Source organism: Bos javanicus, chromosome 19 (assembly GCF_032452875.1).
Source record: "Bos javanicus breed banteng chromosome 19, ARS-OSU_banteng_1.0, whole genome shotgun sequence".
In the NCBI taxonomy this organism is placed as follows: domain Eukaryota; kingdom Metazoa; phylum Chordata; class Mammalia; order Artiodactyla; family Bovidae; genus Bos; species Bos javanicus.
Window position 1 is genome coordinate 46,883,274 of NC_083886.1, and position 16,188 is coordinate 46,899,461.

Below are 16,188 nucleotides of genomic sequence, written 5' to 3' on the forward strand. Positions count from 1 at the left end.
TCTAACTTCAAATATGGAATTCCCATACAGTTTTTTAAGTTAGTACTTCACCCCTTTGTATCTGCCTTTGATTGGCATTTCTTCAAGATTACAACATGCAGAATCAACCAAGAGAATTCATGTCTTGTGTCATAGCCAAACATGCTCTGGCAGCCTCTCCATAATTAACATATTTAACCAACCGTCATAGGTCAGTTTAAATGTGTTAAGCTATCAAAATCACCAGTCTCCAACAGCCACATCAGTAAAAATGGAACCACGGGAACCAAGAGCCTGGCTATAAACTCACCCTTCAAAAGTGCCACGTGACATGAGAAAAAGGCAAATTCATCTGTAAAAACTAAAAACAAAACAAAACTCCCTGCAGGACATAAATTTCCCCAAATACAAATTCTTAGAAAAATCTATGAAAGATGGAACAAATGGGAACATATATTTAATTACTTCTACATTAATATCATGTGTTAATATCGCTCATGGGAGAAGGGGTGGGAAGGGATGTGTAATGTGGTGGTGAACTTATAAAGGAACAAAACAGAATACTAACTGAAACTGGAATTTTGAGATTTTCAGAAAAAAATGGAAAACTTCTCTGCTTCAGAGAAGTGATTAAGAAAATTATTTACGTTAAGACAGAAGGCCAGACTGGATGACCTTGCAAAATCCCTTCAACAAGAGAATTTTACAAGTTTTTGATAATCTGCTTATTTAGCGAGTGCACCATTATATAATTTACTGGAACAACTCTGTGAAAATGTTCCTTATATTATTTTTACCTGCGGAGGCGCCTTTTTCAGTAACACAAGAAGAGCCTGTAGTACCAGATTAGAAAATCGAGGGCCAATAGGGACATAATCTGGAAGAGAAACATTACTGTGTTTAGGGATTCAATATACATATGCACATATTCCAAACATACAGATTTTTCTGCATCAAGAGTGAAAACAGTCCTAAATAAAAGTCGTGTAACTAACGATAACAACAAAAAAAGCTTCTAAATATCCATTTTGTGCTTGTGTAGACATCTTTTGATATTCAGAGACAGTTTTTTTTAAAGGGGAAAAAAAAATTCCCAGGTCTATTGACTAAACATTTCCAAGAAGCTACTGCAAACCTTGGCAATACAGATGACTACACACGGCAACAAAACAAGATACTAGAAAATGGAGAGAAGGGGAAGTAACAAGGAGTAATAATGGAAGTAAGGTACTTTGACACAACTGAAATGATGGCAAAGCCGTGAAGATTGGCTCACAGATGGTGAAGAACAGTGAATTTCTCAAAGAGCTTTCTGTTAAGCTCCTACTCATCCTTCACAATTCCGCACAAATGTTACCCCCTCTGCTTTCTCTGCATACCGCGTGTGCACCCTTGCCCTGTGCTTAGAGCTGCCTTCCAGCAACAGCCCTCTGAAGTCAAAAGTGATCTTCCCTTTTCTGAATACCCAGAACACATGGCACGTTCTACTTTATATTAATTTTTGCTGATGTATGTCATAATGACAGCATCTTACTGTTTTTCTGAAGCCCTAATGATTCTAGCCCAGTGGTAAGGGCTCAGCAAATGCTTACCAAATAAATGAACCAACATGAACGGATAATAACTATTCATACAAGTGAAAATATACTCGGAGGGCAAACATTCCTGACATAGTACTGTTGCTATGACCACACATCTCAATTGTGTTTAGGTAAAGGAATTTATGCAGGGCTATGAGTATGTGCCCAAAAGCTTTTAAAGAAATAATCCCAGAAACTGAGATGAAATGTTTCAAAAAATAGCAGATCCAAAACCCAGGTCACCAGATAAAACTATTTGAGAAGACCTCTTACATATACCTACTTTGTTTTGTAACAAACACTGCCTCAGGAAACAGGATAACAGATCATAGAGGACATAAAATAAGTCTCAAAATCATGGGGGAAATGTAGTAACAGTTAATACGAAATCATTACTACACCATTATAGACCCCTTAAGGAAGAAGGGTGTTAGTTAACCAGGCATTGGTAGTATCTTCAGATATTTATTAAGTTACCAGATGGGATCAATTTCAATCAATTTTGTTACACCATCCTGAGCCATTGTTACAATGAATTTATCCCAGATTTATCTAGTTTGTGTGAAGAAATAAAATATAAGAGTAACAACACTGTTTCGGCATTTATTTGTGGAATACACCTTATGAGCTGAGTATAGGGACTGTTTCATTTATCTTTGTATTCTATAGGAGTGCACTTAAACATAGGAAATGTTTAATAGGTATTCTTAAAAATTACTGTAGAGCACTTGTAACTTTCGGAATGTTTTTAACTTTCACAACATTATCTCATTTCTGTCTTTACATTTACTCTGTGGGATAACTAAGGAAGAGAATACAGTCTCTGCTTCATCTGAATGGAAACTGAGACAAAGAGCTGACAACTTCTGCCCCAAGTGTTACTGCTAACTTGTAGATTTCATTCCAACCCTAAGCTCTTCTTTCCTTAGTCCTGACCCAGTTAGCAAATGGAACCTCTGAGCTACAGGCAGCTCTGAGATAGAATATAGCAAACATATCCATCAATGAAAATTACTAATTATTTATTATGGTCAGGGAACTTTGTGGAAGATACAAAATATGAGACATGGACCCTTATCGTTATGTCATAAGGCATATTTACCACTGATATCACTGCTGACTTCAGATATAAGAGAAGTTATATTTCCTTATTAGATAAAGCTATTTCTATTGCCCTATGGATTATAAACACCTGTATTTTCTCTTGTAATTTGTGAGACACTAGCTGTAATGTGGCAAGGATAGTACAATGGCAGAAGTGATGACTCACCAAGCAGTCTCTCAATGTCATCCACAACCACACAACTGAGCTGGGACTTGTATGCATCATCAAAGATCTAGAAGAAAAGCAAAACCATGGATTAACTCACTGCCCACTTGGAAATTACAAGAATTTCCAAGAAGATAACATTTAGCTAATTCTTGACCAATGCCCACCCCCCCGTCCCAAAACACATTCTTTTTAAAAAGTTTTATTTATTTACGGCTGCGCTGGGTCTTTGTTGCTTTGTGAGGGCTTTCTCTAGCCGCAGCGAGAGGGGATGGGTGGTGGACAGGCTTCAGCAGTTGCAGCATGCAGGCTTAGTTGTGTGACAAAGGGGCTTAACTGCTCCGTGGCATGTGGGATCTTCCCAGACTAGGGGATTGAACCCATGTCTCCTGCGCTGGCAGGTGGATTCTTAACCACTGTGCCACCAGGGAAGTCCCATGCAATATTTCTGACTACACAAAATTAGACTTTAGTAGATAATAGGACTTTAGAAATTCAAGAGTTCTTACAAATTTAAAAGTGAGGAAATGGAGACCTGAAGCAGTTAAATGACTTGCCCAGGACATCACAGCTGGATCACAGCTGACCATGGGGGAGGGTAAGGCTACTTTCAGCTCCAAGGGCTGGATGCGTCACACTGGGGCGTGCTCAGGAAAAACTGGAATTAATCAACTGACAAATCCATCAACTTTATCACAATGGTCTCTCCTCTCTCTGTCGGGGGCACGACTTTCAGTGCTGTGACTCAAGGGCTAAATGGAGCCACAGGAATGTGCAGGGTAAAACTGAATGTCATTTTATTAGTAGTAGGAACTGTGGCCCTGTCAAACAGGAATAACATTGAAAGCAGAGAATTCTATCAGCTCAAATCAGACTGTAACAGCCAAAGTGTCTACAAAAGAATTAAAGTTAGGTATAAAATATCAGATAGAGGCATCATTAGAACTAGACAAAAGATGACAGTGCATTATTTTAAGATAGCCAAATAAATGGAAATTAAGCAAGCAGTGAAGGAGGTTGTTATATCCTGGCAGGGAAGTAGCAATTTCAAGCCAGACAGAATAATTAATTCTTTTTTAAGTTGAATATAAGCACTCAAAGCCTTGAGACCAGCGTTTTTGTAAATGTTGGCGGTTCCTATTCCAGCACTCAGTGTAGCCCACTGGTGTCATCGCTAAGAATTAAACCCTGCATTCCAGTCCAATCTGACTGATGAGTAACCTCAATGCACCAAGATGGTAACCACCACTCTCCTGATTTTGTTTGGTAGTAGCATGATATTCCTTACTGGGTACCTTTTAACTATAGAAGATTAAGAATTAGGTATAGGAACAAAGTAAATTAAACCTACAATATTAATCTTTTTCATATTATGTTTAAAGACAATCTGTGAATACGTGGTCTTTAAAGCATTTGTGACAATTAAGAAAATTTACTACATTAGATTAATAGATTAGCCTTGCTAGTTCAATTTAAAACACGCAGTTGACTAATTTTGATAAACTTTAATGCTGGAAGGTGAAGTATAACTTTAATAAGCCTTGCAAATAGTAATCTGAGATTCACCATAATTATATTATTGTGTGTGTGTGTGTGTGTGTGTGTGTGTGTGCTCAGTCATGTCTGACTCTTTGCAACCCCATGGACTGTAGCCCGCCAAACTCCTCTGTCCATGGAATTTTCCAGGCAAGAATATTGGAGCAGGTTGCCATTTCCTACTTCAGGGGATCTTCCCAACCCAGATATTGAACCAATGTCTCTAGCTTCTCCTGCACTTGTAGGCAGATTCTTTACCACTATGCCACCATATTGTTAATTTTATTAAATAAATGTAATTATAGATTTACTTTGAAACTTAGAATGTTTTGTTAAACAACTGAAGTACTTCAAAGAGAAAATAAAACATTTTAAATGTCTAAATACAGTTTAAAATATTTAAAGAAACTGAAGTTGTAAAAATCTCTTTTTGAGCTACCCTTTACTTGACTTATAAATAGAATAAAATAAGTGGATTTTTTAAAAGTTTAAGTTTTCTTTTGTGTTGAAAAACTAGATTTTAAATTATATAATTTTATTATGTTTAATGTTAATTTTTTAGACCTCTAACTAGCTACACATGGTCTTTTCTATGCTCAAAAGTCACTCTCAAAGATGCAAAAATAAATAAATAAATAACCCCCAAAAAACTCATCAACAAAAATAAACCCAAAAGCAAAATGTCAACTCATGTGACAATCTACATGGTAAGTTTCTCCCTCACACACTGTATATGCTTTAAGGTAGGAAATGTCTTCTTTAGCATTATGTGTTCAGGGTCTGATGCTTCACCGGTGCCTAATAAACATCTGCTGCATACACGTGGGCAAGAATGCCTCTGCTGCTTTCCTTTGCACCATCCCCTGTACCCATCAGTCATCTACCCTTTCATCCTTAGCCATCTGTCTCCTCATTGGATTGGGAGGTGGATAAAACCTTTATTCATGTTACCCCCCTGCACCCAGCACAGAAGAGTATTTAGTAATCTTATCTGCTCAATGGATTCAATGGTTGAAACAACACAAAGTTCTAATTTCATCTTGTCATAGGTTACTTGCCTCTCTTCTCCTTCGGTATAGCATTTTGTACTGTGTATATATTACGGATTCATAGTATTCTTCCCTATATTACACCAGACTGCTAGCTCTTTGAAGGCAAGTACTGTTGTATTTATCTCTGTATCCATGTCACTTAATATGACGCCTTATCAGAAAGTAATCAATAAATACTTACTGAAGGAATACACTGAAATTTATGCATTAAAGTCAAGTAGACATATCAGGGCAGTAGTTGGAGATGCATGACTGAAGTCAGAGAGTATGGACATCTCGTAAGGCTGAAACCATGAGAGGGAAGAAATCTTCAAGGAGAAACGGTAGAAGTAGAATAAAGGGCTGAGGACTGAATCTTGGAGCGTTGTTCTGTTAACTCATTTAACAAATATTTTTAAATTCATATCGTGTGTCAAGCAGTAATGAAGGCAATGGAGAGAGTAATAACTAAGATCACGTGTAACTATGATGAAGCACAGCATGCTGATGTTAGCGGAGACACAGAGGATGTGGTGGCACACAGCACAGGAGCTGTGGGGCCCGGGGCGACACCACGCACATCCTACTCTTTCTGGCACGTGGTCAGACTGCACTTTCTCAACCCCTCGAGTCAGGGATGATTATGGGGTTTGCGTTGGGTACTGAAATGGGAGTGGAGTATTTCACTTTCTGAAAGGAGCTTCAAGAGCCATGGCTTGGTTCATTCTCCTGCCTTGGCTATCAACAGAATCACACGTGCGATGGAGCCACTATTACCTATCAGCTTGAGTCTCTGAGAAGCTGCAACAGAGCTTCCTCTCTGAGTTATGGTGGACATGTAGTGTGAGCAAGAAATAAACTCTGTAGTGTTAAGCCCCTGAGATTTTGGGGGCTATTCATTATCGCAGCATAATTTAGCCTATCGTGACTGATATAAGAGCTTATGAAGTTGATGATGGTCTCCTAAATTCAGGAAGTGACATTTAAGCTGAGAACTGAAGGATGAACAATTCACTAGGAAAGAGGGAAGAAAGTGTTCTAAGCAGTGCATATCAATTATAAGGAGGCACAGAGAAAATCCAGGAGCACTGCAGGAACTAACACAGTCTGTAAGAACTAAAAGGAAGAGGGGTCAGCATTGGTGCTGTGTGTATGGAGAGTGGCGGGTGAGAGATGAAACAGAAGAGAGATGGAAGAGACATGGAAAAGTTTAGAAGCTGTTCCACTGCAGTTCTCTGCTCTTTTTTGAAGACTGGACTAATAGCAGCCAATGTGGCAAACTCAGGTGATTTCTAGAAGTCATTAAAAATAATGCTTGGCTCTTTTAAAACATTTGCTCAGAATCCTATTGATATGAAGGGCTTTGATGCAAGCATATCATTCTGTCTGACAGACTGTAATATCGTGGATTTGAGTCACAGGGGCCCAGGACATTGTGGATGGGATACTGCAGTAGTTCTACACTTTCTCTGAATCAGCCCCTCTTCCTCCTCAAAGCTTATAGAGCTTATAAACATTACTTAGGACATTGCTGGGGTCTGAACTAATGATAAATTTTCACCAATTTATCTCAGATACTGTGATTCACAAAGCATTTCAAATCATTTCACAGCTGACTGCATGGGCTACCTCTAACATTTTAGAAGAAAATACCTACAGCCTTTAATGTAGTTTGTTTTCGTTTTTTTACAGACAGTTCTTAATGTACTAATTACTAGCATGGGGAGAGGAGTACTCGCAGCTAACTCTCTTAACAACATACTAACCATGACAAAGGCTATGCAATTCCAGTTGTAACTTGACCAGTTTCAGTTGACTCTGCTTTAATTTAAATACACACACATCTTTCACTTCTCTCACACACATTCTTTCCCACAGGTAGTCACAAGTGTAAGATAAGGTCACCACTATTCTCCTGAACCCATGTTTCTGCCTAGTCGCCTCAGCCTCTTCCACTCTTGGCTTCCTGGCCCTATGCTAAATAAGGAGATATCAGGATTCCATTGGCAAGTGTATGCAATTAGCTGCCAGACTAAAATCTGAGATATTTACATACTGAGTGGGGAAGTTCTACCATAACTGCAGACAGATAAACCCCAAAAGGAGGAGAGATGCAGAAAAAGTAAAACTGCACAAACTGCCCCAGCTCAGACACAACAACTAAAGTGCTGAACCTGCCATCAGTAATAGCACCCGGTGAATACACACTGCCTTCTCCAGACCAAAAGCCAAAACAACATTTAGCCAGGTGGGCTGAAGCTGGGGCTACTGCTGGTATCTTACAGACTCTTTAAAAAATTAACTTAAATTCTGATCCTTTCATGTAGTAAGATGAAAGTACGATGCTCAAGTTTTTCCTGCTGGAGAGGTTATCAGGAGGGGATCACAGAAGGTATCATGCAAAGTAGGATACCTGAAAGAGGCGAGCGGCTGGAAAAACAGAAAAACCATGACTGCACACAGCAAACTGGAGGATATAGTTTTCCCAGCTCTATCAGGGAGTTTCCTAGAGCATGTAAACTTATCAGAATATTTGTATTCTGAGAGTCAGGTGAGAAGTCTGAAAGAGAAGGCTGAAGAAAAGAATGGGGAGAATGGAAGAAAGAAAAAAAGTGTGGCGAAGAGTGACAACAGTCAACAAGGCAAAAACGAGAGGTCTACTCTAGAGGATGAAATCACAAAATCCCACAGTCTACCTAGCTGTGGACATAAGGGGACTGTCGTCATGAACCTCTTTGGTGCCTCCTCTCTTGTGTGCAAAGGCAGGCTGTGGGTCATGAGAGACAACCTAAAACGTGGGGAGCCTGGGCCAGTGGCAGGAGCATGCTGGATGCACTGGGAAAGGAGGTATGGAGCTCCTGTTGCCGAGGGCTTGGGAGCAGGTCTGGTCATGGACCTTGAGGGTGCCAAGAGCTCTCAAGGCACTGAGCCCACTCCTGGAATCTTCACATGAGCTGGGAACCACCTGTGTATAGGGGAGGGGCAGCAGCTGCAGCCTCTGGAGTCTATATGAATGCAAATGGGAACATGCCAGCATTAGCTCCACGTTAATCCCAGTCTTTTAGAATCACAAACCCCAGCAAAGCGTACTCCAAATAGAGTCTGACCTCCATTTTCTAGAACCTCTTTAAGGCTCTGAGGTAAGTGAAGCCAAATTCTCTGGTTCTTTCGGGGCTGAAAGAGTTCACTCAATTCAGAAGTGGTTGGCATGAAGTATTGAGTTAGTAGGAATCTGTTGACAGTAGGAATTTGATGACTTAGAAAATCCCCAATGTAGTAAATCTGTCAGCAATTAGTTGAAAGCATACTCTAATCATATTTGGTAGCACATAAAAATGTAAGTGAGCAAATTCAAATCGGTGCTATCAGTAATAATCTCTCGTTTCTAAAAATAACTTGGGAGTAGACCAAGCAAACATTAGCTGTCTTCTAATGAAAATGACTCAGGAAGTGGACCTAAACTTCTGGCAAAGCGCTCAAGCTTCCTGGAAATGACCTCAAATTCCCTTATTTGTTCTCCCTGCTTTTCAGGAAAAATTCTTACAGTTTCACAAAATATGAGAGACAGACTGAGTGGGATATCTTTAATAACATAAGAAGTCACAAGGTCTGAAAGTTAAGTTCTACTGAAGAGCTGCACAATCCTCTGTTGCGTGCCAGACAGATACAATCTTCAGAAGACAAAGTATATTAAACAAAAAGAACAAGTGTTGCCGCCACCCCGACCCCCAGCAGTACAGGGACCTGTGGTCACTTACAGGGTGTCCACTTGTCAGTTACTGCAAGCACACTCTTCAACAAATCAGCTACATGATATATTAGGATGTTAACCAAAAACATCCAAATTCTGTTGCTTAGTAACTGCTGTCAAAAGATCCAATTTCCAGTTCCGCTCTTTGTATGGACTAAACCATGAAAAGAGGAGGATTAGGCACCATGATTCTGTTCTGTGCAGACTACAATTTGCAGTGGGATTTACAGGAGGATATTCAAAGAAGATTATTTCTTTCTTGCAAAGCTAGTGGAAAGGAAAATGTCTTCCATTAATTTTCAGTCCTTTTAAAAATGAGACTATATGACCTTACTAACGGGTATAGTTTTAGAAATCACAAATCTTTTACTCGATTTTGTTCAAACAATGTAATCACATCCGACTGTCCTACTTCATCTCTATACTGACTGTATACTCAGAAGGCATCAAAATCTACTGCATTGTTATTTTTTTCATTTAATGCCATTAACAGAACTAGAAAATAGGTTTTTTTTTAAAGTATAGATGCAAAAATGGATAAAGAAATTAAATTTTTTAAACAGAATAATGTTGGGGAAACAAAAACAAAATATGGGAGAAGAGAAAGATCTGTAAATACTTCAACTATCTTAAGGGAACATATAGGGTCTCCTCCCCAACAGAATGTGAGAACAATACCTCATACAGAGTTTGCTAGTATTCAGGAGTTTACCTACACAGAGAAAGGATTTATTAAGCAAATTAAGAAGCAGAATTGAATCGAGTATAAACTACTTTCATATGTTTTAGCACCAGAATCTGTATGTGAATAAGAAGCAATAGCTTAATTGCAATTTAAGGTCTGAAAGTTAAGTATCTTAATCTTAGATACTCATTATAGCAAGCCTAATAGCTCTCTCCACTAACAAAAACTCTTGGTTTATGTAACAAAACCAAGCAGTAAAATGATATATAAAGATATTATGGGCAAGAGTCCAAGGAAATTGATATTCTTATACGATGGGGCTACGAGTATAAATTGGCACAACTTTCTTAAGAAGGTTTTATAAACATTAATATTTTTACATGTTTTAATAGCAATATTTATCATAAATTTACACCCATTAATATTTTTACCTTAGCAATCTCAGCTCTAAGAATTCATCCTAAGGAAATAACCAGAAATGTATGTACAATAATAATGATAAGTAAGAATAACCACTTATTGAGCACATATTATATCCCAAGGCACTGTATGATACAGCACAAAAATCACCATCTCATTTAATTCTCCTAACAATCCTATGAGGCACCTATTGATATTATCCTCATTTTGTAGATGAGAAAACAGAGGTTTACAGGTTAAGTGACTATTAGAGCTGGTAAGCGCAGCGGACCTGGGATTCAAATTCAGGTCTATTAGAAACTGAAGTCCAAGTTCTCAGCCAGTAAATTTTGATGCTACTCTCATAAAAACGTAATAAGCAAATGGGGGCAGTCACTGAAGTTCTGGAGAAGGAAATGGCGACTCACTCCAGTACTCTTGCCTGGAAAATCCCATGGACAGAGGAGCCTGGTTGGCTACAGAACGTGGGGCTGCAAAGGAGTCGGACACGACTTAGTGACTAAACAGCCACGAATGAGCGTTCTACAGAATACTGTTTATAATTGTGAGAAAACTTGGAAACAACCTAAGTGTTCAACAAAAAAGGAATGTTTAAATGGACATTACACAGATATTAATTCAACATAATATTCGGATAAATTTTAATGAGAATGAAAAAATTTTATAGTAAGTGGGAAAAAAACAGTATGTCCAATGTGATCACCAATACATAATACATTGTGTGTATGTGTGTCTGAGAAGATGATGGAAGAACAAATATGGACTTTATTTTCTTCTGTGTTCTTTTCTGCATTTTCTAAATTATTTTTGAAATTGGGAAAAGCTACATTTTGGGTGTGGGAAGGATATACCTAAAAGGAAAGAACTTTCTCCAGAATGATAAAAAATTATAAATTATTTGTGCTTTGGGGGAAAAAAAGACACCGGCTTTCCATTTTCACAGTAAAAAAAAAAAAAAAAAAAAAAATGAAGGGAAGAGAACAATGGTGGGAGGCAGACTAGAACGTCTAAAGAATGGCATTTATATTTCATTTTCAAAAGCAAACTGGAAGACTGAGCACCTTCAGATGGGTCTGAGCCCTCAGGCTTTTGTCAAGCTATCATTAGGCAACAATGTGAAAACTATTTGCAGGGAAAGATTCTGCAGTATTTCTAATAAATTTCTAAGACACCTCTGCTTCATTCTTTTCTCCATTCTGTTCTTTAGTCACAGAGAATAATATTTTTCTCCAAGGAAAACCCAAAAAGTCTAAATATGAATTTACTATACTGCTGAAGCAGAAATATTTTTTGCAACTTTAAGAGTATACAGCTGATCCAGACAGTGAATCATGAATCCAAATGATTTTAAGTAAGCTGGTATAGACACATTTTTATACTCCTTAGCCTTCCACTCATCTGAAACCTTACCTTGAAAGGCTACAACAATTTAAAGATTAAATCATAAGTTATTAAGTCATTAATTTAACCATTTAAGCCTCTAAAATCAGCACATATTACCTTCCCCCCTCAAGTCAATTTGCAAGAGATTGAAATAATAAAAATGATAATATCTCACACTTACAAAGCTGCTTTGATGTGCAGGAGCCTAAAATACTTTTAAAAAAACTTTATAGAAAAGACTAGGACCATCCACCCACATCTCAGAGTACATCTGAGGTAGAACCTGGCAGCTGGTGAAAAGCAATGGAGTAAATTACCATCTGCACAGAAGACTACTTTTAAACAAGTATAAGAGATAGATGGAGTTAGGAAAATACAAACAGAATTAGCTTTTCAATTAAATGGGAGGTTCAGTGGCTACGAGTCCAAGAGCTGTTTAAATTTTCACCAAAAGAAATGGTTTAAGGGTTCCCTTTAGAGGGAAACATTATAAAAATACAAAAAAACAAAAAGAACAGCAACCCCATCTACATAAGGGAGGTTACTGGTCCTAGAGATTCTGTCCAGGTCTTCGCAGGAACGATAGATACTACCGGTTTCATCTCAGACACCAGTCCTGTGTCTTATGATATTTAAGTTCTTTTTGTGTCAGGCAACAACATTTCCCTCACTTTCACACTCAGTTTTAACGACCTTGTGCAGAATGTTTATCTCGAGGATTCAGTGTGCAGGGCTGGAATCCTGCTCCAAGCTCTGCCTCCTCCATCCATTTCAAGGAGTCGACACAAATGATTTTCTGCTGCCTGCACAAACATGAGACTCTTCAAACTTACATTTCTGGGGAGTCTGCTTTTGAAAAAATGTATTTTCCTCTTCAATCTCCTCCCTAAAGAAACACTTAGGTAATTCTATCCTACATCTTTATAAAGTGAGGGCCTAGGAACAAGGTAAAAGCACATCTGAGCTGCCTTTACTGGGTAGCAGTCCCATTCTCAAGATTCTTTTCCCGTAGTCTGGCAGGCAGATTCTTTACCAGCTGAGCTACCAGGGAAGGCCCCTGGCTTTCTCACATCTCTTTAACTTTTAACTTACAGTCATTTTTTATCTATAAAAAAATCAAGCTTGAAAAAAAAGTTTAAGTAAAAGATATACTTCAACTAGATATATAAAAACTAACCTTTCTTCAGTCTGGGAGTATGCAAAATCAGAATATCAGTGAAAATCAAGTGAGGTGAAACAGCATTAAGAGTGTTCAGCACTGATTTTTATTGTTTTTGTTTTTAATGAGCAACCACCTACTATCCAAATACCTTACACGGTACTTGCTTGAATGTGAGAGCGATGAACCAGACGATCTAAGAGGCCTTTCAGCACTAGGATCCTAGTCTATGCTGTTGTAACTTTCACCGGTGGTTCAAAGCAGCCATGCTAGGAAGGTGACAAATGGTACTTGGAGAAACGCAGAGACGAGGACCACCTGCCCCAGGTCTGCCGAGCGGACGCTGATTATTATCTGAGACATCACCATCTTTCTGTAGGGGTTTTGAGAATATCTTTCCAATGATATAACTTTGTTCTTTCCCAAACAATACAGTCAACTTAACTGACCCCAGTCTGATTTTGCAGATTGACAAGAGAACTTAAAAAATCCTAAATGAATTTGCTTCACTCTACTCAAACACACTTAATTCAGGCCTTTCAGTTGATACAAACTTAAAAAATGAAAAATAATCCTAATACATACTAAGTAAAGCATAATCTGGAAGATAAAGGTACTTTAATAAAAATACATTACAAAGTTAAATACTATATCTAAAACAGTCACTGTTTCCCTCCCCCCAAATTCTGCTGATAATTTCACTTGAGAAGAACATAACTGTTATGGCTTATATATATATACACATGTGTGTGTGTGTGTCTACATATATACATGTGCAAAGATAAATATATATGTACATGTGTATGTATACACACACATACACATACATCTAAAAGGTAGGAAGTCAAAATGAAAGTAAAAATCTTGATACCTTCTTCATGGCCTGACACTTGGCTGTCTCAGAAAAGCCAATCATCTTATCAGGAGAACAGATCTTGATGAAGGGGAAGTTGGATTCCTCTGCAATCCTAGCAGCTAAAGCTGTCTTCCCACTGTGAGGAGGGCCTGCATAACGACAGGAGCAAGTCAGGGGAAAAAAGCCAACCTAAGCAAAGGAGAACCAAACAAGTTTAAACTTTTATCCACAAAGTACTGAGGCCTCAACCAGCTGCTCATTAACATTTCCCGACACAATTTCACGGCAGACATGTTTTCTCTTATTAGCAACTAAACAGACTGATTAGCATTTCTCAAAAGTATGATGAAATATATTCCTTGTCACATAACCTTAATCTTTCAAGGTTCTGGCTACATATACAAAATGCAAGGGTTTTGCTTCTTTAAAAAAAAGAGAACAAGAAAGCACTCAAATGCATATCAGTACTTATTAGTTCTATCAAATCATTTGTCTGACAAAAAAAAAATACAATCTTCTTTGGAGATGATATTAGGGGTAGGGAAAATTGCCCCTGCTCAGTTGCTTCAGGCATGTCCGACTCTGCGATCCTATGAACTGAAGCCTGCCAAGCTCCTCTGTCCATGGGATTCTCTAGGCAAGAATAATGGAGTGGGTTGTCATGCCCTTCTCCAAGGACTCTTCCCCACAAAGGGATCGAACCCAGGTCTCCTGCGTCTTCTGCATTGCAGGCACATTCTTTATAGCTGAGCCACCAGGCTAGAAAACTAAAGACTCAGGTCTTCTCATGAAGGCAACCAAATCTATAAATTCACCTGTATTTAGACAACTCCTCCTTCCCTTCTGTGTAATAAAAGATGTTCCCCTCTCCCACCCATAAACCGATCAATTATTCTTTCCCGTCTTCTCAGAAACCTGACATTATCAACTGTACCCTCTCCCCCTGTGTTTCACCTCTCCCTCTTCCCTGGAGCCTTTCTAACAGCATTTAAACATGCTCTAGGCTACTGACACGACTGATGCGACTTAGCAGCAGCAGCAGCAGGCTACTGACAGTTTAATAAAAAAGACTCTTTTTTGACTTCACTACTTTCAACACTACTGTGCCTTGTCCCTTCAAAATGGAACGTCCCTAAACAATCATCTACTCCAGCTGCCTTCACTCACCGTCCAACCATCCTCAAACCAACCTCATGGCTTCCATTCCTATTACATGGCACAGGCTCCCATCAGGGCCACCAACGACCTCGATCTCACCAAATCCAATATTGTAATCTGTTGGCCTCTTAAGAGTATTTGATACAATTGACAGCTCTCTTCTTTCTTTAAATACCTTTCTTGGCTTCTGTGACAGCACGTTCTCTTTTCCTTCTCTTAACTCTGGTTATTCTTGTTCAATCTCCTTTGTCAACTCTTCCTGCTTTACTTAGTCCTTCAACATTGACACACCTCAGAGATCAGTCCTAGACCCCTCTTCCTTCTCAACCTTCCCTTTCTCTAAGTGACTCATCCACTCCCATGGATTGAACAATAGTCTACACACTGACAACTCATGAATGTATACTGCTAGCTAGACTTGTCTTCTGAGCATAGACCTACATATCCAATGGGCTACTCAACATTTTCCATTCAATTATCCCATAGAATAGAACTGATTCAGTGACTCAGGGTGTTTAAGGAAGATATTTGTTGTTTAGTCGCTAAGTCGTGTCTGACTCTTTTAGGACCCCATGGGCTGTAGCCTGCCAGGCTCCTCTGTCTATGGGATTTCCCAGGCAAAAATACTGGAGTGGGTTGTCATTTCCTTCTCCAGGGGATCTTCCCAACAAAGGGATTGAATCCACATCTTCTGCACTGCAGATGGATTCTTTACTGCTAAGCCATCAGAGAAGCTCAATCATCCTATAGGAACCTTGAACTTATGTGTCTAGAAATGAACTTGTGATCTTTGTTTCTGAAATGAACTTCTCTACTAGAGCTCCCACTCTTAGTAAACAACATCATTCACCAGCCCTGAATAACAGAAACCTGGGGATCATGTTTGATACCTCTCTCCATATTCAATATAGCTACTATTTCTAAGCTTCAGCTTCCTCATCTGCAAAATACAGACCCAGCAGCATCTACCCTTGAAGGACTGAAGTGGGGTTTAAATGAGAAGGTATGTGTAAAGTGCTAGTAGAGTGACTGGCAAACAGTTAAGAGTTCAAAGAATGTTAGCTTCATTATGCTTAATACTTAATAATTATTATAAAGTCTCTTTTATTCTACCTCCTAAATATTCCTCAAAATAGTCTACATGACTCCATTTCCTCTACTACTATGTAGCTTCAAACCATAATCAGCTCTCATTAAGACAATTGCAACTGCTTCTTACCACTGGTCTTTCCCATATATTAATATTTTTACCACTCCAATCCAATCTCTATCACAAAGTGGTCATGATGTTTTGAAAATACAAATCTGATCATGTCACTTCAGTGCTAAAAACCCTACAAATGCCTCCCCATTGCCCCTCGGATAAGAGTCTAAATCATT

At 38.7% G+C, this 16,188-nt stretch overlaps 1 protein-coding gene across 2 annotated transcripts in view; it reads right to left on the reverse strand.

Annotated features, from left to right (window-relative positions):
• Positions 1-16,188, reverse strand: part of NSF (N-ethylmaleimide sensitive factor, vesicle fusing ATPase) — a 150,543-nt gene that overhangs the window by 23,396 nt on the left and 110,959 nt on the right. For both annotated transcript variants that reach the window (XM_061392196.1, XM_061392195.1), the window contains exons 15-17: positions 13,666-13,799; positions 2,830-2,896; positions 777-856 (exon numbers count right to left, since the gene is read on the reverse strand). In XM_061392196.1, coding sequence (XP_061248180.1) covers positions 777-856; positions 2,830-2,896; positions 13,666-13,799 — 281 coding nt within the window. The remainder of the gene's footprint in view (positions 1-776; positions 857-2,829; positions 2,897-13,665; positions 13,800-16,188) is intronic.